Source organism: Lingula anatina, chromosome 3, assembly GCF_051362555.1.
Source record: "Lingula anatina isolate TDL-2025a chromosome 3, LinAna3.0, whole genome shotgun sequence".
Taxonomy (NCBI): domain Eukaryota; kingdom Metazoa; phylum Brachiopoda; class Lingulata; order Lingulida; family Lingulidae; genus Lingula; species Lingula anatina.
Window position 1 is genome coordinate 32,851,051 of NC_141769.1, and position 19,455 is coordinate 32,870,505.

The 19,455-nt window shown below is 38.4% G+C and overlaps 1 protein-coding gene across 2 annotated transcripts in view; it reads right to left on the minus strand.

Annotated features, from left to right (window-relative positions):
* The window catches only part of LOC106168296 (LIM/homeobox protein Lhx2), a 54,934-nt gene that overhangs the window by 16,735 nt on the left and 18,744 nt on the right, over window positions 1-19,455 (minus strand). Inside the window, exons 1-3 of one of the 2 annotated variants that reach the window (XM_013547310.3) lie at window positions 13,418-13,871; window positions 6,617-6,822; window positions 1,803-2,146 (exon numbers count right to left, since the gene is read on the minus strand). In XM_013547310.3, the coding sequence (XP_013402764.1) occupies window positions 1,803-2,146; window positions 6,617-6,822; window positions 13,418-13,513 (646 nt within the window). In that variant the 5' untranslated portion in view covers window positions 13,514-13,871. Of the gene's footprint in view, window positions 1-1,802; window positions 2,147-6,616; window positions 6,823-13,417; window positions 13,872-19,455 lie in introns of those variants that run through there. The other variant, XM_013547311.2, reaches the window with a different exon arrangement.

The following is a 19,455-nucleotide window of genomic DNA, read 5'->3' on the forward strand; positions in this document are numbered from 1 at the left end:
TTTTCAAACTGTGAGAAAAGAGATAATATTGCCGGAAACGGCCGACCTAAGGAGAAGCCCTTTACACCGCGAAGTTGCTATTTCAAGACGAACCCAAGAGGAGGCAATGCTTTCTGCTCATCGCCGCCGGGGCTACATAAAACTAAAAGCGTCAAGACATAAAACTTACACGACTATAGAAGGGTATTTCATCTCTTAATCCGGTCAGCCAACTAACCGGCTTAAGGCCGTATTAACTTACACCTGTCAATCAGGCTATATTAGGCGAGGGGGATTGTCTCAAGGTTTTGACTCAAGTATTCAAAACTATTTGATGGCCTAATAAAGTTTGTGGTCGAGATCATTCTATCTGACACCGGTCGAATGCAGTTATAGTAAAAAAAGTCTCTATTCTCATGTTTTTTCTTCTTTTTTTCTAAATTACAATTGTGCGTTTCTATTTGTAAATTCTTTCTGCAAAACAGTTTCTAAACTGGTAAGATTAGGGGGAGGTACATGGTTGAGAAAATTACCTCTTTAACTTGTAGAGAAATCTGGTGTTGTCGTCAGTCAGCCATTATTTTCACCCCTCCCACCTTTTATTATGTAAGTTTATTGACAAACAAACAAACACGTCTGTTTGATCACCTCTCTCTCTCTCTCTCTCTCTCTCTCTCTCTCTCTCTCTTCAGTACACAATTCTGCAATGTCGATTGCTTTTAAAATAATGATAATTTCAAGAGATCTTTACATGAATCACTCACACAAATGCCATGCTATATCAATCTACCGCACCCGCCTTTTCACAAAGGGAACGTCTCTTCTCATTTCTCAAAAACTTTTTTCTCGTTTTACAACGTTATTAAGACAACCGTCTTCGTGGTTTATTTTCTACACTAAACGATCTATTCATCAGATAACTCGGCAGTTCCCCCTGTCTTCCGACTCATCACCGGCTAGATTTCGTCTCCTTCTTTCCACGCCGGCAGCCATTGTAATCACACGTCAAATCGCGTTATTCGCTTGTCGCATGTCCGCTAACTCCTAAATGAAATTATTACGTTGTTCCAGCTCCAGCTTCCTTCTTAAATCTCACAACATATTATCTGTCAACTATCCACGTTCCGGATCTACGCTTAACTTACAATCAGGGAAGTATATGGATTTGAAAGGACAGAAATTGCACATCCTAAGGCAGGCCCTCTTAACCGTTATTAATGATTAAGGGGAGCTTTTCCAATAAAACGGTTCGGTTAAAAGACAGTCTCACAGCGGATATCTGAGTATTCAACATGGGAAATGACATTAATCCTTGAGTTTACTGTCGCGTATTGAAGGTAACATGCATGTATTTCCCCCCTTCTCGTGTTGCCCTGTGGCAATCCCTCCAGCCGGGCGAAAGTAATTCGCATTCGTATATCATTTTTTCTTCAGCTGCAACTACCTCCTAATTTGATAAAATATTTTTGTTTATTTTCATCGCTTCAAACAGTAGTATAATATTGCGATATGAAGCAGATCATCTTATAATTTAACGCCGCTCGTTCTTTCTTGCATTTTGAGTGTCAAGATACACGTTAGACACGTTAGAATAAAAAATATAGCATGAGATATACCCGTGTATGTTATTAAATCAGCGGAAAACTTCCACTTAAGGACACTTGGACACAAGAGTGGGTGACAAAACAAACAGGAAAAAACACCATAACTCCATAAACCAGCGACAGTGAACGATACCTTATTCCACACACGACACACACACACACGACGCAGATAAAAAAGTAAATAGCAAACAAACAAACAAACAAAACACGGCCACTTACCCAAAGACGGGCACGAGTCCGGATCAGGCGCTGGACTTTTTCGCTTCCTGGGCCTTCCTTTTTGTGTCGCTCCAACCCCGTTGTAATAGGGTAACTGGGCCGTCAGACCCGGCATGGTGGGGGAGAGAGCCGGCAAATAGTCCCCCTGTAGCATCAGCTCATAATGTGTCCGACAGTATATCATAGTATCTTTCATTCCGAACTGATCCCCGGGGGTTAACCCCCTGTTACAAGTCACACACGTGAAACATGTGAGGTGGTAGACCAAGTCTCTTGCTCGCATTACGAGTTCGTTCGGTGATATTACAAGATGGCATCTTGCACAGCGCTTTATTCCAAATCGTCTGCAAAATAAGACAGTAAATCAATGAATGAATGGATGGATGAAGAAAGAAAGAAAGAAAGAAAGAAAGAAAAAAGAAAGAAAGGAATAAATAGGGAGAACCAAAAATAAAAAAATCCATAAATGAAAAAGTGAAATAAAAGAATAAACAAAAAATATTTGTAAATGTCCAAAACTCACAAAGTTTTGCTCTGAGATATGAAATAATTTCAAAATAAATGATATACTTAACAAAAAAAAAAAAAAAAGAGAAAAAAAAAAAAATTCAGAGAATAGAAAAAGTATAGGAGATAGATGACAGATCGATTAATAAACTTTTACGGGGCTTGCCTAACTGACATTATCCAGCGTTCCTTTAATAATTTACGTCATATCATTAAATTTGATAACACTTACATTACTGATTTCTCTTGTTTGAGAAGTGTAATTAAGTTATCAATATATGTACATGTATATATACAATTATTTAAGAACCCGCACCCCCACTTGCAGAAAAGGTGTCAAAACAACACACAAGGACTAAAATAAGCCCCCCTTTTCTTGAATTGTTCGAGGTTCCGTGACAACATTTTGAGGTCTCGATGTCTTGCCGAGACGAGAGGACTGTTCCCACAATCCTGTTTCTTGGCGTGGAAAATTCTTACAAATGTTTTTCAATACTCGCACAAAGAGGATTCCAGCTTCGCTTAATCCGGTTTGTAACAGCGATGTAATAACACCACGACGGCTTCGCCCCATCTTTTTACTGGGTAAACCGCTTGAAGCTAACAAAACGGAGAGCGGCGTCTTGGTTCACGTGAGAAGATATTTTTTCTCGTCTCTCAAAATAAAATGAGAAAAAAAGTTACGAACACGAAAGTTACAAAGGCAGGTCATCGTGACAGGAATGACATGGCTTTCAAAGAATATTCAGTCACCAATATTCTAACCTTTCCATTATATATAATGTAATTCAGCTCATCGTTAATACGGGCACCATCGATTTAATTCTTAATGTAACTGTTAGATTTGTTCACCGCTGGGATCGAATGGACGCGTTACGTTCTCTTACTGTGTACAATACGCGGTTCAAGAGGTCAGAACCAAGTATTCGTTGTTTTGGCGGGAAACAAGATTTCTGGCAGCATTGTATCTAAATTCACTGAGGTGTCAAACGGACTCGCAGTTGAAAGAGGGAGCTCATTAATAATTAATTTCGTCGCGCTTTTGGCGTATTTTGACTGCGAATACTTATGATGCGCCCCTACAACCACTATTATTCTTCCAAATCGCAATCAATGGCTCTTTTTCGATGCGCTAAAATGAAATCAATGATTTTGATTAACTTAAAGAAAGAGCCACTCAATGTATGGATTCAACCAAGTCCGGCAACCTCACGACTGAATGCCCCGCAGTCCACAAAAAGGCGCTTCCTTGCACTGCACTGATGGAATGCAAATACAACCCTTTAGTGGATACTATATTCATCCATAATTTCTCTCTTTAAATATACTAAATATCCCATAATATTCATCTAATAGTTTCTTTTGTAAGTGCATAAAGTGTAGCACGCTGGAGCGGAAAATTCCTCGCGATTTTGTTGTCAGAAAATGCGACAAAAGTTTTACATTAAATGCCGTGTTTGCTATCGTCCTGACCTCTCTTCCAGTAAACTGTGCGGCGTAAGTGACCAGAAAATGAGTTATACTTAAGAAAACAAACAAAGAAGAAGAGTAACCAAATTTTACACGGCTCGAATCAAGCAGAAAAATAGAGCGTTTATTTTCCTAAATGCATTAATCCCGGCTCCGACAAAGCTGACCTTCTATTTTCATACCACATTCAATTATTATCAGAAAACATTGCGAAATTGCCGGTAAAACAGGCATTGTCATACTATTTTCGATACCGCGTAGAAAAATAAACGTCCTGCCTGCACCTGTATTCTTGTAAGAAAAGTCTTTCAGGGTATCATTCAAGTTTTCATATCAAATACTCTGTGGTCTCAACAGTTTGAAATCTATTTCAATCATCTTTATTTGTATCGGCTTACAAAAAATTTATTTCGACTATGTCATTAGATGTGAGGGCGAGTTCTTGCCTTATAAGTGCATGTATGCTTTTTCCTTACCGGCGTAGCGTTGAGGAGAGAAGAATTGGTTTCTTTCCTCCTTGTCAACATGATCCAGTGAAATTCCACGGAAGAGAACGATTTGTTTATCCTTATATTGTTTATAGAGGGGGAATAATGTTGGTGTTTAGGAACGCGTCGTTACACTACGTATAAGAATAGCATAAAAGAGAAACCGTCACGTGAAACAAGTTTACATTGGAAACTGTCACCATTAGTAACGAAGTTATGTCATAACAGAGCAGACCTAACTGAGAGAAAAATGAAAATATTTCGACAGTCAGAATATCAAATGTGAATACACGATAAGATCTCATGAAAAATGTATGCCTTTCGCTGATAAAACCAGGGTGTCGGGATAGTAGTAAAAGCTATCCAAACACACACCACTGGCTACTATAACCTTCGCATTTCTGTGGTAGAAAACACTACAATTTGCATTTATCAACCACCAATTTCAGGCTTTAATCTGAGCAAATGCAACATCATGTTAGCATTTCACTGCACGTTTAGTCCTTCAGAATTTTTTTAAACAGGACCAGTGGCGAATGTATCAACTGAAAAGGAGAACAACTTGCAGTAAATTTCAACACGTTTCTGAACGATAAGGAGCCGGGGAGTGTGGGTGGGTGGGGGTGGGGGTGGGGGGGGTGGAGGTGAGACCTGGTTTACAGGGAGTATGGGCGTGGTGACATGAGCACTGGAGTGGACAGAATGCTACGATAATTCGGAGTTAGCGTTACGAATCATAGAACGGAAAGTCATAGAACTGCTTTCTTAGTCCGTGTGTGTGAGTGTGTGGTGGGGGATAAGGTGTGTGTGTGTGTGGGGGGGGGGGGATAAGGTGTGTGTGTGGGGGGGGGGGATAAGGTGTGTGTGTGTGTGGGGGGGGGGATAAGGTGTGTGTGTGTGTGTGTGTGTGTGGTGGGGGGGATAAGGTGGGCGTGTGTGTGTGTGGTGGGGGATAAGGTGGGCGTGTGTGTGTGTGTGGTGGGGGATAAGGTGTGTGTGTGTGTGTGTGGTGGGGGGGATAAGGTGTGTGTGTGTGTGTGTGTGTGGTGGGGGATAAGGTGGGCGTGTGTGTGTGTGTGTGGTGGGGGATAAGGTGGGCGTGTGTGTGTGTGTGTGTGTGGTGGGGGATAAGGTGTGCGTGTGTGTGTGGGGGGGGGGGGGGTGTGTACCTAACTTGAGGATTAAGAAACTGACGGTTGAAATGCGTAATCGTGCAAGTCATTAAACTGCAAAAATGATCTTGTGTATATCTTCGAAATTAACATCGATAATACCACGGCTTGATTTTTTTTTTATAAAATTAAATTATTTGGGTTTCTTGCATTTTATACAATAGGGCTATCGCACACTTTCGTTAAGATTCCATGATTCTAATACAGAAGCTCAAAGTTTTAGGATTCCATATAAAAAAAGACACTTGCTTTCTGGTAGTCGTAACATCTCCATGTGGTGCAGTACAAAGATTGACGGTTGTTTCGCAATGTTTAGAAAACTCTGCAAATCGAGAAAACTTAAATGGACGTCGTACGTCACACAAGTAAACTACAGCTACTTTAGTGTGCATAAAGCTCTCAACAACTCCTTGAAAGTGATAGATTGATTTCTGAAAGGATTCGCAAACTTCACACACCTGGGTGTTCAGAAATAGCAAATATTTTTTTAGAAAACGGTGGAGCGCTTCGGAGAGGATTTCAAGTATCCGTTTTCCTCATCGAGTTGTGTTCCACCTGACTTATGAATTGTAGCAGAGACCACAACAGATCGTAAAGTGAATTTTTTAAAGAGAACGACTTGGTATGTGGAGGAATAGCTGAGCATTTATCCTAAGTGAGAGATCAAAGATAACCAATAGTTTAGGAAATTACGCGTAATGGACACTTGACAAAATGTTGACTTCAAAAGATTTCTGAGAGGCGCTTAAATCCTGTGTGCCGCGGTAGTACAACAAGCGGTATGATTTTTATACCAAAATTTGTGTGGTCTACTTGGAACACTTTTTGATACCAGTTTGTAGTTAAACTGAAAAATTTGGACAAACAACTAGATAAAAAGATAAAGTAAGCATAAAGTTATGGTAATAATTAAAAAAATAAATGAATAAATAAATAGGTAAACTGTCATGCAAGGAGAAAAATAAATAAATAAATAAATAAATAAATAAATAAATAAATAAATAAATAAATAAATAAAGCAGTTTAATATATTTTATCAAACTAAAATAACCTAAAATCTTATCCATTATTATGATGGAGGTGAGAGAAAGAGGAAAAGTCAGGAAAATGGTAGGCAGAGCATATGCCCAAGAAGTATCTATTTAATTTCTTGTTGTTTTCTCGTAATCAGCGCTACCTGTAATAGTCCTCTTTGCAATAAATACTGCCGTCTTTAGCGAAGCAGGTCAGCTCCGAGTCCAGCCGAAGTTGACAGTCGCTGCACGTTAAACAATGCACGTGCCACTGTCTATCTGCCACCAACAGGTAATATCTGTCCACGATCCTTCCGCCACATCCGGCGCACGACCCCGGCTCTGCTTCCGCGTTGATGACTGGCATCACCTGAAATAATTAAGAAAGAGAAAAAAATATTCAGGTGCGCTGATTGTTTTCTTCGGGGCGTTAATTAGTGCTAATAAGAATTGTAAAATTTGCAACGTGAAATGATGCGAGTCTTGGTGCTTCATGGGATTGTTTGCACCCAGTGACCCTCTATTCAGGATTAGAGAGTTAAGGTAGAAGGATATGACAGCTGAAGGATCTGAAGAGAATAAACTGAATAGATTAAAATTCTGTTTATCAAAAAAAGCAAATATACATATATATCACGAGAGAAAAATCAACATTTTGATATCGCCTGTTGAAAAGCGCACTGAACAGAAGATGAACATGTACAAACCACGCCAACCAAAAATAAACAGTGATGAACGATAAAATATATTTACACTTCTATTAATTTTGCTTTATGTCTCAAAGTATATTATCTATGTCATTATGGAAAGAAAAATGAAAAAAAAGGAAAGGAAAAGGCGATGACTAGAGAAGCAAAAATAAAAAAAAGCTTAAAGATAAAGATGATATCCTTCGTGAATAATTGAAATTTCTGTAAGTAAGAATGCTCAGCGAGAATTGCAGAACATTAAATATTATCAGTTTATTAACTGTTCCTCGTTCCCACGCGTCTAATCGATTTCGACCTTTAAGCGATTTCTTCTTACAGTAAAGCAATAATCTATAATCCAAGTATAGCATGCAATGAGGGTTACTCCGCCTATAATACACGAACAGCGGGTACCGCGAGGTGAGAACTCCCCACAGGAAGCGGGAGCTGAACGACTTCTTCAAACTGATGCGCTATTGTTGGTACATAACGCTCCACAGTGGCAAGAACAACTTATAGAAGGGGTGGCTCGGTGCGACCGCAGCGTTCTTGGCGTATTCTTAGTTCAGATTACGTAACAAGACAATCTGTTCTAACGCGCACGTGCGCTCGAGAGCTCAACAAGATCGCGACGGAAATAAAACCGCGCGGATTGGGAGGAAGAAGTGAACTGGGAAATAACACCTTAGGAGACTGAGAGAGACTTCATGTGAAATATTTGTTGTTAAGTTGGTCCAGGATCAAATCATGACAGCTACCGTTAATACTATTGACGTAAAATGATTAAGTTGCATATAAATGTACAGATTTGAGACATTAATACACGGAATGTGTTTCCAAGTATTAGTCAATCGAGCTTTTAAACTGAAAATATTATTTCCTATTTATCAAATGCATGTTTTCAATTTTTGTTTGCTTCTTTGTTCTACTTGTCGTTCTCTTTATTGAACACCACCTCTTTCTAGATTTTTCCTACACGTAACAGTTGCTTTTTATTCTGGAAATAAATATGAGGGTTACTCCATGAGATCCAGCTTGCTTGGAAACAAATGCAATTTTTGTTTATACTCAGTTTCTTCTTAATTACGTTTGCGCCAATACATTTGGCGTGTTAACATTAAGATACTGCTTTTTAACGTATGTTTTGATATCGGGGCCTTTAGCAAACATAGAAGAATTAAATACAAGTACACTGTATACAAAATATCTGGGACTGGTACTGAAATACGTTTGCACAGAGGAGAAAAAAAAGTCGGAAAAATTAGCTTTCAGAAAAGATAAATGCTTCAACTGTTGACTTTATATCAGGCAGGTAAAACAATTTAATAAAATGATTAAAAAAAATAAAGTTAACACAAAAAGAAAATAAACAAATAGAGAATGACAGAAAATTGAGGTTCATCAGCGCAGTTTTATTATGTGCGAAGACTTATTTTTGTTTAAGTGCCCATTAGTTTAAACACATTTCCTTTACCCAGTAGTAAAACTTATTATATAAAAACGAAACTTCGAGATGTCATGCTTAAATTTCTCATTCCATTTCATGAGGGCCGTCTACGCAGTTGTCGCATTTCTTCCCGCGTCTTTTGAGTGATAAAGTCCATATTCCGTAAAACGAGTTAAATGAAGTAGATCGATTTAAACATACTTGTTCAACTATTTGTGCAATTTTAAACCCATACGTGTAATTTACATATGTTAACTAATTGCTTCGTTAAGCATTCAAACAGATAATTCTAATTACAACATTGACTAATTACGACATAATTGTTTTCTTCTGTACGATTTCTTCATATGATTATCTGTAAAAAATATTCCCCAACAAAGGGATGTTTACTGAAGCGTACATCAGATTTGCAGTCGGCGTGTGTGCTGGGGGCTTGTCCTGTCAAGATGCACACGTGCGCGTTTCCAAAATGTCTGCGGGCACTCTTCCGCTCGCATTATAGATTTCTCAAACACAATATGCGTATCTCCCTCATCTGAAAACACTTTCACTTTGTCAAATCCGTGTCTGAAAACAAAGGCCGACAATACGCAGAAGAGAAGTATGCGAAAATTCACACCTGAAATATCGAGCACACTGTCCAAGGAAAATATGTTTGGTACTTGAGGAGGACTAGAGTATAAACATATTATTGGGGAGAATAAACACCACCAACTGTCTAGAACATCTTCCACCCAGTCTAGCTAGGAAAACGCCCCCACCTGTGCTTTTAAAGCGTTTATGTAACAACATTTAATCGTGCGCAACTGTTAAATCTATGTTTTAATACTACAGGCTTTTCTTAAAACCCTTCCGATATTCACTCTCCATCGCGTAATCGAATTAACGATAAATACAGAGACTGCCGTTATTTCAATTAACAAATACGGCGAGGCAGAAGCTGCTTTGGCTATCCATAGCCCCTGGCCCTATGTTATATATGTGGGCCCAGATCATGGATAAGAGGTTTGCTAAGTTAGTTGGCTTGAAGAGACCTAATGAAGCAGGACCACTCCAAGACACTTTCCACGCAGAAAAAATATTCAAAACATCACATGATTGAAGCGTACAGTTAATGTTCCTATTTGTCTCCATTATTAACTTTCGAGGCGAATAAAAAGATTGCTGCAACACTTCAAACTCCATGGAACCCCCACCAGCAATTAAATCAATGTAGGATATGCATTTTAATTGGCTAGCAATGCATTAAAAGAATCTGTCGCATTTAACACCATGAATTTTAAATGTTATGATATGAATATTCATCACCTATTCTGTCATATTTACCGCACAATTCAACACAATATGATAATGACTCATTTGTTTGCCAAACTCATAGAAAAATAAACATTGGGTCTACAAATTTTTCGGCTTGAAATGTTGGCAACAATGTATTAATTCTAGAATAGTTTGTTTTTTATTCTTGGCACCAATTTTTCACTGAAGTATGCGGAGAATATCACGGGAGATTGCAAAGACTTTACAGAGTAATTCACTAACATAAAACTAACCCCAGCTAAATACCAAGCGCCTTTTACGAGTCTCAGTCGAAAGTGCAGCAGTTAAAAATCGCTAGAATTTGCCATGTTAAAGTGGAAAGTTATTACTCCCATCTCTTTGCGATCTTCAGTAACAGCTTTGTCGGGAAAACATGCCACATTTTATTTAACAAGAGCTATCAGAAAAAATACAATATCCGAAAGAATGTACTTTCTGGTCATAACATTGACCAACGATCCCACCTTTACAAGACGTTTTCATTTAATAAAGGCGCGTCCAGAGACAACTACTTCCAGCTAGCCCGCAGCATATACCCTGTCAATAATATTTGCTTTTATACATACATTTTTTTTCTCGGCTTTATGAAAACTGATCAAGTACTTAAATGTGATATTCATTAAATTTTACCAAATATAGATAACCAGTAAACCTCTTTATCCAAACAAAAAAGAAAAAGTAATTTGTATAACAATAGATGCACAATACATCACTACAAATCTATGATTCTGTTCAGTTAGATTGCTCCTAGCGTCGAGTCAATGGTGAATTATTCCAGTATTAACCCATCCATTAATAGAGGAAGAGTTCCCCAGAAATAGTACGAAACAAGTGCCACTCATCACCTGCCTTCCCCAACTTTCACCCGTTACTTCGACCTTAAGACCCTAACATAAAGGTCCAGTTCCTCAGAAAGATGGCAACAGAGCTGAAGTTGAAGTGGGCTGTTAGCGCGAGCAACATGCCCTGTGTTAACGTAATCCGCAGATGCTGCGTCGACTGCTCTATGTCAGCCAATACCGGTTTGTTTACTGACTTGTTTATTCTTCTTGTCTACGTGTGTCGGTATTTCATTTGTGTTAAGGTCGCTACATAGGTTACGCAATTATAAGCAATATTCCCCTTTGTACAACGACTAATTTTATTGGCATTTTCATGTTATTTAAAAAATCAAATATTCTTCTAACTTGGAAAGGGATATCTAATCTAGGAAATCTCCTCAATGGCTGATGCGTTAACCTCCGTTTTTTCATTTGCATTTATTTCTTTTTGTTCTTATTGTGCATTCAAAAGAACCCTTCCAGCCAATCAAAAAAATCTGTTCTATGTAACAAAATTGGGTACCGAGCAACTAAGTTCCCTCTTATATCAAGTCTTATTTGTACTTATTCCCTCTACTACCGACGTTTATAGAAACACAAGTGTTTTGCGTGCCAGTAGGCCTAGTAGTAGTTACAAGTGTGGAAGATCTAATGATTTACAAGTACGATATCAGAATTACAACATTACAGGTAGGCTACTCACGAGTAGGTATCATTGTTATGTCTGACAACATCGTCACAAAAATATCTCCATTCGATCTACATTTAGAATTATGTTCCTCTTTGTTAAAGAACATGACTTTCCTACGAGAAGCAGCACACGGGAAATACAATGCGAAGCGCATTTCGTGCTACACGTACTTCTATACAAGCTACTACAATGTAGTATCCGAAATCAAAGATCCACGGCTGTGGTTCTCTCACGCTAAAATCAGAGTAGTTTCTTCCGCGTATTGATGTTGATGCGGCGGTGGATGGTCACAGGAAGATATTTTTTAAATACCAGACGAATAATTTGAAGCCAGCTAACGCGCGTTTTGGAATACCTGTTTTCTGAAAGAAATTTGTGGCTTAATTAAGGGTTAGTGTGTAGACGGGGAGGAGGGGGGTCATGTTCAAAACTTACTTTCCCAGCAGCGGCGTTAAGCCTGCACAGGTATCTTAACACTAAATTACGTATTTGCAGTTTCTTGTAGTTCACGAATGAAAAAAAGACAACCAACATCAACAGTGTGGAGAAGTCAGTGAGCATCACCTCCAAGTTTTTTTGGATTTTTTACCTCTTAACCCAGTCGATTCAACTGTTTGTGCTCATCTCGCTAACCTGATTTACCCATATCCCATCACCGGATTACCAGGAAAAACATTGGCGGGCGACGATTTCTATCCCGGGGGCCTCGACTGCATGATCTGCCCGGTTTATTTCTCTCTCTCTCTCGATATCCCGTGGTCCGGCGTCCCACTTTTTCAAACTATACCATAACTGACAATACCAAGTCTGCACCCCCCCCCCCCAATTTTTCATTTCTTGCTCTAAACTGAAAGTTGAGCGCAGTGAATTTTTTTTTCTTTTTCATTTCTATTACTTTAGGCTTACAAGGACACAAGCAGATATATTTGAGTTTCGTGCATTTGAATAATGCCCAGGATGGGCACAGTTGTACACTGTATTTGATGTCAACAACCTGATAAAGTGACTGTTTCTTTTTATCCCGTATTGTAGATAATGTAGGCTAAATAACGAAGCAGAACAAGGAGAATAACCATCACCGACAAGTTAAGGTCCAATATCATTTCACAGGGGGTTTTACGCTATCTGTGACAAAATACAACAACTCCGTAGAACATACTGTAAAATGTCTCTCTTTCATCCTTTCTTTTTCTGTACAAAAGAAAATTTCACACTACTGCACATATCAGAGGCTAGAAAAAAAGAAACTTTTCAGTCAACCAGAAGCAGACAATTCAGAATTAGACAGCCAAAGACAGACAAATGCCAGATAGAAAATTATCTGTGTGTACGTCTGTCCTGAGTCTGAAGGGAAAGGGAGGGGGGGGGGGGGTAATTGGCCATGAAACAAGAACTGGACATCTAAAATATTAACTGCCGGAAAATATATACCAGCGCCAGGTTTTCTGCTTATAAATACAAAGCAAGGTATATTCCAGGCATTTCTCGACCCAACTCCATTTGGAACAATCACAATAATGAAGACCACTTGAAAGTAGTTGGTCTTTCTGGAGGGATAGCCTCTTGGTGTATCGATAAAACATGCGGTGAATCGCCAAGGATATGGGGATTTTAACTTTTGGGGCATAGCATTACTGTACACCTTTAATTGCTGCATTGCCTGCTGCGTCCAAGCCCGTGAATGCGTCAACGATGCTATAAAATAAAATAGCCCTTCTCAAACAGTATCGGTACACGGCCGCTGTAATATATACCCGTTCACCAGATACAGTCTGATAATATTTTCGTTGACAATACGGACTCGAGGTACTTAAACCACGGTCAGGTGAAATACCTGCCACATCTTTCCGGAACTTTACATAAATACATGCGGCATATCTTGACCTCACGGCTGTGTAAATAGACAGAACCTGTACCCCCTCCCCCCTCTCCTCCTCTTCGCCTCAGTACCACGTGCACACACCAAACCTCAACAGAGTGGCCGGTCGAACGCTACTCACCGAGTTATTTCTCTTCCCTCTCCTCTTTGTTGGCTCAGGCTTGCTGTTCGTCTCCGGATAAAACTCCACCGCGTGAGGGGAATGTTTCTCCACCATCACGCGTGATCAAGTGGCGCTTGCGGGGACTCTCTCAGCTGGCGAACCCTACTCTACCGCACGTTCCAAGGAAAACATGCTTTGCTATAGAATAAGCACGAGTATTATGGTAGCCACAGTGCGGCGTTGTCTTAGTTTGACTGCTGGTAGGTTTTTCTTTCCTCTGCCAACTCGCGATAGTTCAGCTTGTGATGGTCAAACACAAACTACTATCCCTGTGTCAGACTCTTGCAGGTTTTCGTTCGTTAATAAACTGAAAAGTGGAGATGAATCTTGCTGCGATACAGGAGGAGGGGCTGCGCGATCTCATCTCACTCCACTGCACGCTTTTATTATACGAGCAACGGGCTGTCAGAGTGTTTACTGACAACTTTCTCCCAGCCTGTTCGTTTCATTGGTTGGGCTTGAGCCTTGCTTCGGGTGGTCCACTTTTACTTAGGGGAGAGCCAGGGGATAAACGTTGTAAACATCCGATATTTGTTTTATAATACTGATACAGATTTCTCTCAGTTTTTCAGCTGTGACACATTACCTGTGATTTGATTAAAGACACGGTAAAGAAAAAAGATAGGCCAACACCTTCAATGGCAATAATAAATATATGATTAGATCATAAAATGCATGAACTGAAAGCACTATTGTTTTTTAGCTCCGATTTTATCCGCACTTTGGCAAACCAACATCAACATAGGTTGCAAAGAGCCTGGCAGTGTGGTCAGTGCCAGAGGGGCCTTTCCACAGTTTTAGTCTTTGAAAACAGGCCCAGCTTAGATAATACCTGTACTGCTGCTTGACAGGTGGAGAAATATACCTGCCGCAAACCCCGACCACTGAAGGCGAAACTCTCAGTGAAATCGATTGCGGATTAGTCGGGGTTTATCGAGGACCCTCCTAAGCCAAGTAGCGGCGGAAGGGAGGGATTAGAGCCCCCGAAACAAAACATCTCCCTGCGCGTTCCTTTCCCATTATCAAACACCATGTTGAAGGCAGGGCTTCCTTTCACTTGTCAACAGAAATCCGGAGTAAAGAGTTTCTTCCTTCTACAGATGCCGAAGTCCAGCTGTCACGTGACCAACATGAAAAATTCTTCAAGTTAAAGGAATGCAGGTTATTTCTATGTAATCCTACACTATTGTTTAAATTCAGTTCTATATCAGCTCCCTGTGCTTTTTTTGGGAGTTCTACCTCACAGCCTACTTAATGTGCAGATAATATTTTATTCTATTCGTTTTTTTAGTTTTCTTTTTACACCTAACTCAGTTTCCCAATCGTCAATATTTTCTGCAATCACGTGACTTAAAAACAATAGAATATCACAACATGCAGCAATACAAGAAATAATATTCTAAATCAACCGCCATCTAGTTAACTTTATAAACTGATTAAATGCCGTAATGATGGCAATGTTTAAAAGCAACCTTGGTGAAAATCATATCTGTGTAAATTTGTTTAAATTGTGTTTGTAGTTTTAGTGCAGTAGTCAAAGTATATATCCTTAGTCATTGTAAAAACGTATTCGAACAGAAATAAAATATGAAAAGTGGAAATAAAATATATCAAATAAGGTATAAAAAATGCTATATGAGATACGAGATATGTGATAACTCATCATACCAAACGCGTTTTCCGTCAAAATGAGGAAGTTCGGGTACATTTTTTTTTATGTAATTTATTTTTAACCAGAATACATGGTGTTTTTATTCATTCATTTTACTTTCAACGGAAATAAAAAACGAAGATGACAATGCCGGCGAATTTGGATTCGATATTAGAGAGCCACTTTGAAAAAAAGTAAAGTATTGTCCTTCATAATAAGAAATCTACTTATAAAATAGCATCATTTTTAGGAGATATTTTATTAATAGAATGGACAGTTTTCAAACTACCCGTTTTACGCTTCACAACATTTCAGAAAATGGACCCATTAGCTGTCAATATATCGACTATTCCGAGGATTCAGTGAATGCGACATCAAGCAGGTAAACGGGGAGCATGGACATACAAGGCACAGGCAGCTTGCTCTAGCATGTGTACACTGTCCTACTACATTGAGTAGTTCTCCTAACCCTTTGTTACAACAAGCCAAAACCGAGGTCTTATGATATCAAACATTTCTCAACAATGCTGTAGTGAGTTTTAGGGCTGTCCGTGTTTGTATTGACTTGCTTAAGTCCGGATTACAAGACGCGAGCAAGCAGAGAATCAATACCCCGGACTACTGTGAACAGTTTACCCTCTTCAGCGGGTTTTAGTGGAAGAATTGTGAAGTAGATCGAATGCTGTCAAGACATACTACTGTAGAGCAACAGCCCTCTTCAGCGAAGGCCAAGTGGAGTTCGATTTAGCTGGTTGAAATGTACCAAGCGTTTCCCAGAAACTCTGAAGTGAAGCGTTCGCCATCTTCAAAGGCGTTTAAACGAAAGACCAGGATAAGCCCATGAAGATGTTATCAGATTTATTTAAAGAAAAAAAGACGCAACTACAGAATTTACCCTCTTTAGAAAGGTCTAAGTGGAGTTCCAAAAAGGACAAAGTGGACGTCCACAGATTTACATGAAAACTAATATGAGTGTTTGGCACTGTTTCTATCTGTAAAAATTACGGCCTTGGCAATATACCATAAACCCATGCAGTGATTTCTACCTTGCCTAAACACATTCGAAAGAAAAAGAAACGCTCTTAATATAATCTTACATCGGTAATAGTAAACAAAAAGAACGGATCCATTGAACAAGAAGTGTCAATAAATTTAAATGCATATATGATTATTTACAGAATTATCAAAAGAAAGCAGTTCAATAATTGGAAAATGATAAAAAAATGAATGTCATAAATGCGCCTTTAAATTAGGCTTCGAGTGCTTGTAATGACTTTTGCAGTACATGGAATTTTTCATATTCCTTTATGTCATTTTTTATCTCATCTATTTTTTCATTTTAATAATTTTCATGATAATCACATTGCCACCAAATCTTGCTCTTTCAATTATAAAAAATGTGCTCAATAATATTTTATGACCACATTTCAACTTCGACTAACGATAACTTATTTGAAAGACGCTTATTATAGATACAAAAACTTTTCACATCATTTTCAGTTACAAGGCTTTTCTTGGGGATACAGCATCATTGGATAACCTTCTGTGCAAAATATTCAGCATAGAGAAGTTTGGGTTAAACGTTTTATTTGTATCACGAAGGTTTGAATGGACAAATATTTGAACGGTTAATAGGGTTTGAGAAATAGCTTTGTTAAAAAAAATACCCATTCACATTGACAAATATTTTCAGCATACGTGCGAAGATCATGGTAAACCGCTATCTGTTCGTATGGACTTATGACGCGCCAAGGACCATATACAATTTACCCACAAAAATGTGTGAAGAAATATAAAACGTCAGGATGGTGAGATGCCATATTAAAGTAAATAAATAAAGAGAAGTTTTATTGCAGCTTATGCGGTGTATATCAGAGTTATCTGGCGACAATGGACATCATTGATACAAATACATTCATTATATAACGATAAAGAAATGTGAAATAATAATTTGTAATAGGAAATCTAAAATCTATAGCAGTGCAAATAACTGATTTAATGAAAATGGATTAATCAACCTCATTAGGTTCTTAGTGAAAAATAGATATAAGAAAGCGCACTATACTACGTGTTACTATGATGGTGGTAAGTTATCTGTTGCTATATAATAGATAATTTTACAACACTAAGTGACTTTTTCCTATGGTGGCATGATCCTTTTATGTAATTTTACAACACTAAGTGACTTTTACCTATGGTGGCATGATCCTTTTATGTAATTTGACAACACTAAGTGACTTTTTCCTATGGTGGCATGATCCTTTTATGTAATTTTACAACACTAAGTGACTTTTACCTATGGTGGCATGATCCTTTTATGTAATTTTACAACACTAAGTGACTTTTTCCTATGGTGGCATGATCCTTTTATGTAATTGTGCTGCTTTTATTATATTCAGACTTGCTATGCCCCCTCTCCCCCCCCCTCTCTCTCTCTCTCTCTCTCTCTCTCTCTCTCTCTCTCTCTGATACAGGCACATTAATATTTTTCCCATGCATTGCACTGCATGAAAAAACACCTTTTATCGCCTTTCATTCATCTACAAAATGTTATCGAAAGATGATCCCTCATCTTTCATCATCCTTTCCTGACGAAAAGGTCATCTTTCACCTTTCATTTGTAAAAGGTCATCTTTTTATCAACTTTTACCTCTCGGAAAGACCGTCATTCACATTTTCATTAACTTTCAGTTTTCAAAAGTTCAACTATCACCTTTTACAGTACGAAAGGCCACCTTACATTCCAGCTTTTGTTAACTGGAAAGGTCACATTTTGTTTATCTTTTATTTTCTGAAAGCTTAAGACTAATTTTATAATAATGCGTGGTGATCTTTTGTATGTATACTATTTATTTTATGTACAGGACTTAATTCCGTATCTTACATTAAGCGCATTATGGAAAAAGCGAATACTTTTGCAAATTGTTTGCATGATGAAATGTTTTGCACTTTGACTAAAGTATTTAACTGATAGATTGAATGTGGTGATTTGCATTTCGGAGAAATAATTATGCAATCTTGCATTGGCTGGAGTTTATGTATAAATATATAGCATTCAGTGCAGTAGAAGAAGTGTTCACCGAATTTCACTTGAGGTAGACATATAATTTTGACGGTTTAAACGACAAACAACTTTCAGAATCGAAAGTAACTTATATTTTTATTCCAATATCGTCAGGGCTTAAATACAGCAAATAAAAAATAATATGTCAGAGGTCACATCTCCATATTTGCCTTGATAATTACTTTCACAGGAAATAATCTCCATGCTTCTGGACAGTAGCTAATTATGTCAGGATTATAGCATTGGTTGCACCAAGTCCAAAAAGTGTTTGAGGTCACCTCTCCATAATTTGCCTGGCTAGAGGCTCGTCTCTAAACAGAAAACCACCCCTCCTCGACAAAAAAGGCAATAGGATCTCTCGTCACTAACTTAGTAATTTTCAGTTATGTCAGGATTTTAGCATTGATTGCACCAAGTCCAAAAAGTGTTTGAGGTCACCTCTCCATAATTTGCCTGGCTAGAGGCTCGTCTCTAAACAGAAAACCACCCCTCCTCGACAAAAAAGGTTATAGGATCTCTCACCACTAACTTTGTTAATTTCAGTAATGTCAGAATTTTAGCATTGATTGCACCAAGTCAAAATAGTGTTTGAGGTCACCTCTCCATAATTTGCCTGGCTAGAGGATTGTCTCTTAACAGAAAACCACCCCTCCTTGACAAAAAAGGTTATAGGATCTCTCATCACTAACTTTGTTATTTGCAGTTATGTCAGTATTAGCATTGATTGTATCAAGTCAAAAATTATAATTACAATAAATGTCAGAGGTCACCTCTCCATAGTTTGCCTGACCAGATGATCGTTTCTAAGGAGAAAACCACTCTAAAATTGTTATGATGTGTTTTAAACTCCAGAGAGCAAGTTTTACCTTTTACATAATCCCTAATAGTAAGGCCCTGGGCATGATGGAAATATTTAACCGAAGTTAGATAGGTAGTAATCAACTATGCAATTTGAATTTGTTTATATTGGAACTGGTTATATTACTGACAGACTGTTACTGTTTGCATATCCTTCATTCATCTTGCTTACACTTCTGTAGTTAATCTTAATATCAGAGGAAAATTATCAACCATACATAACTGTTTACTTATTCTCTTGCTCAGAGCGAGTCAGTCTCCCCTTTACCATTTTAGCATGTTTAATTCCATAAATCTGACGGTGAGGGGGTCTGAGGTAAACACAAAGAGGTTATACATGTAGGTTAACAATTTCTATTGTAGCTGCAGACTGGGAATTCATGTATAACAGGAGCACAGGAATGCAGCCTTCTTTTAGATGTT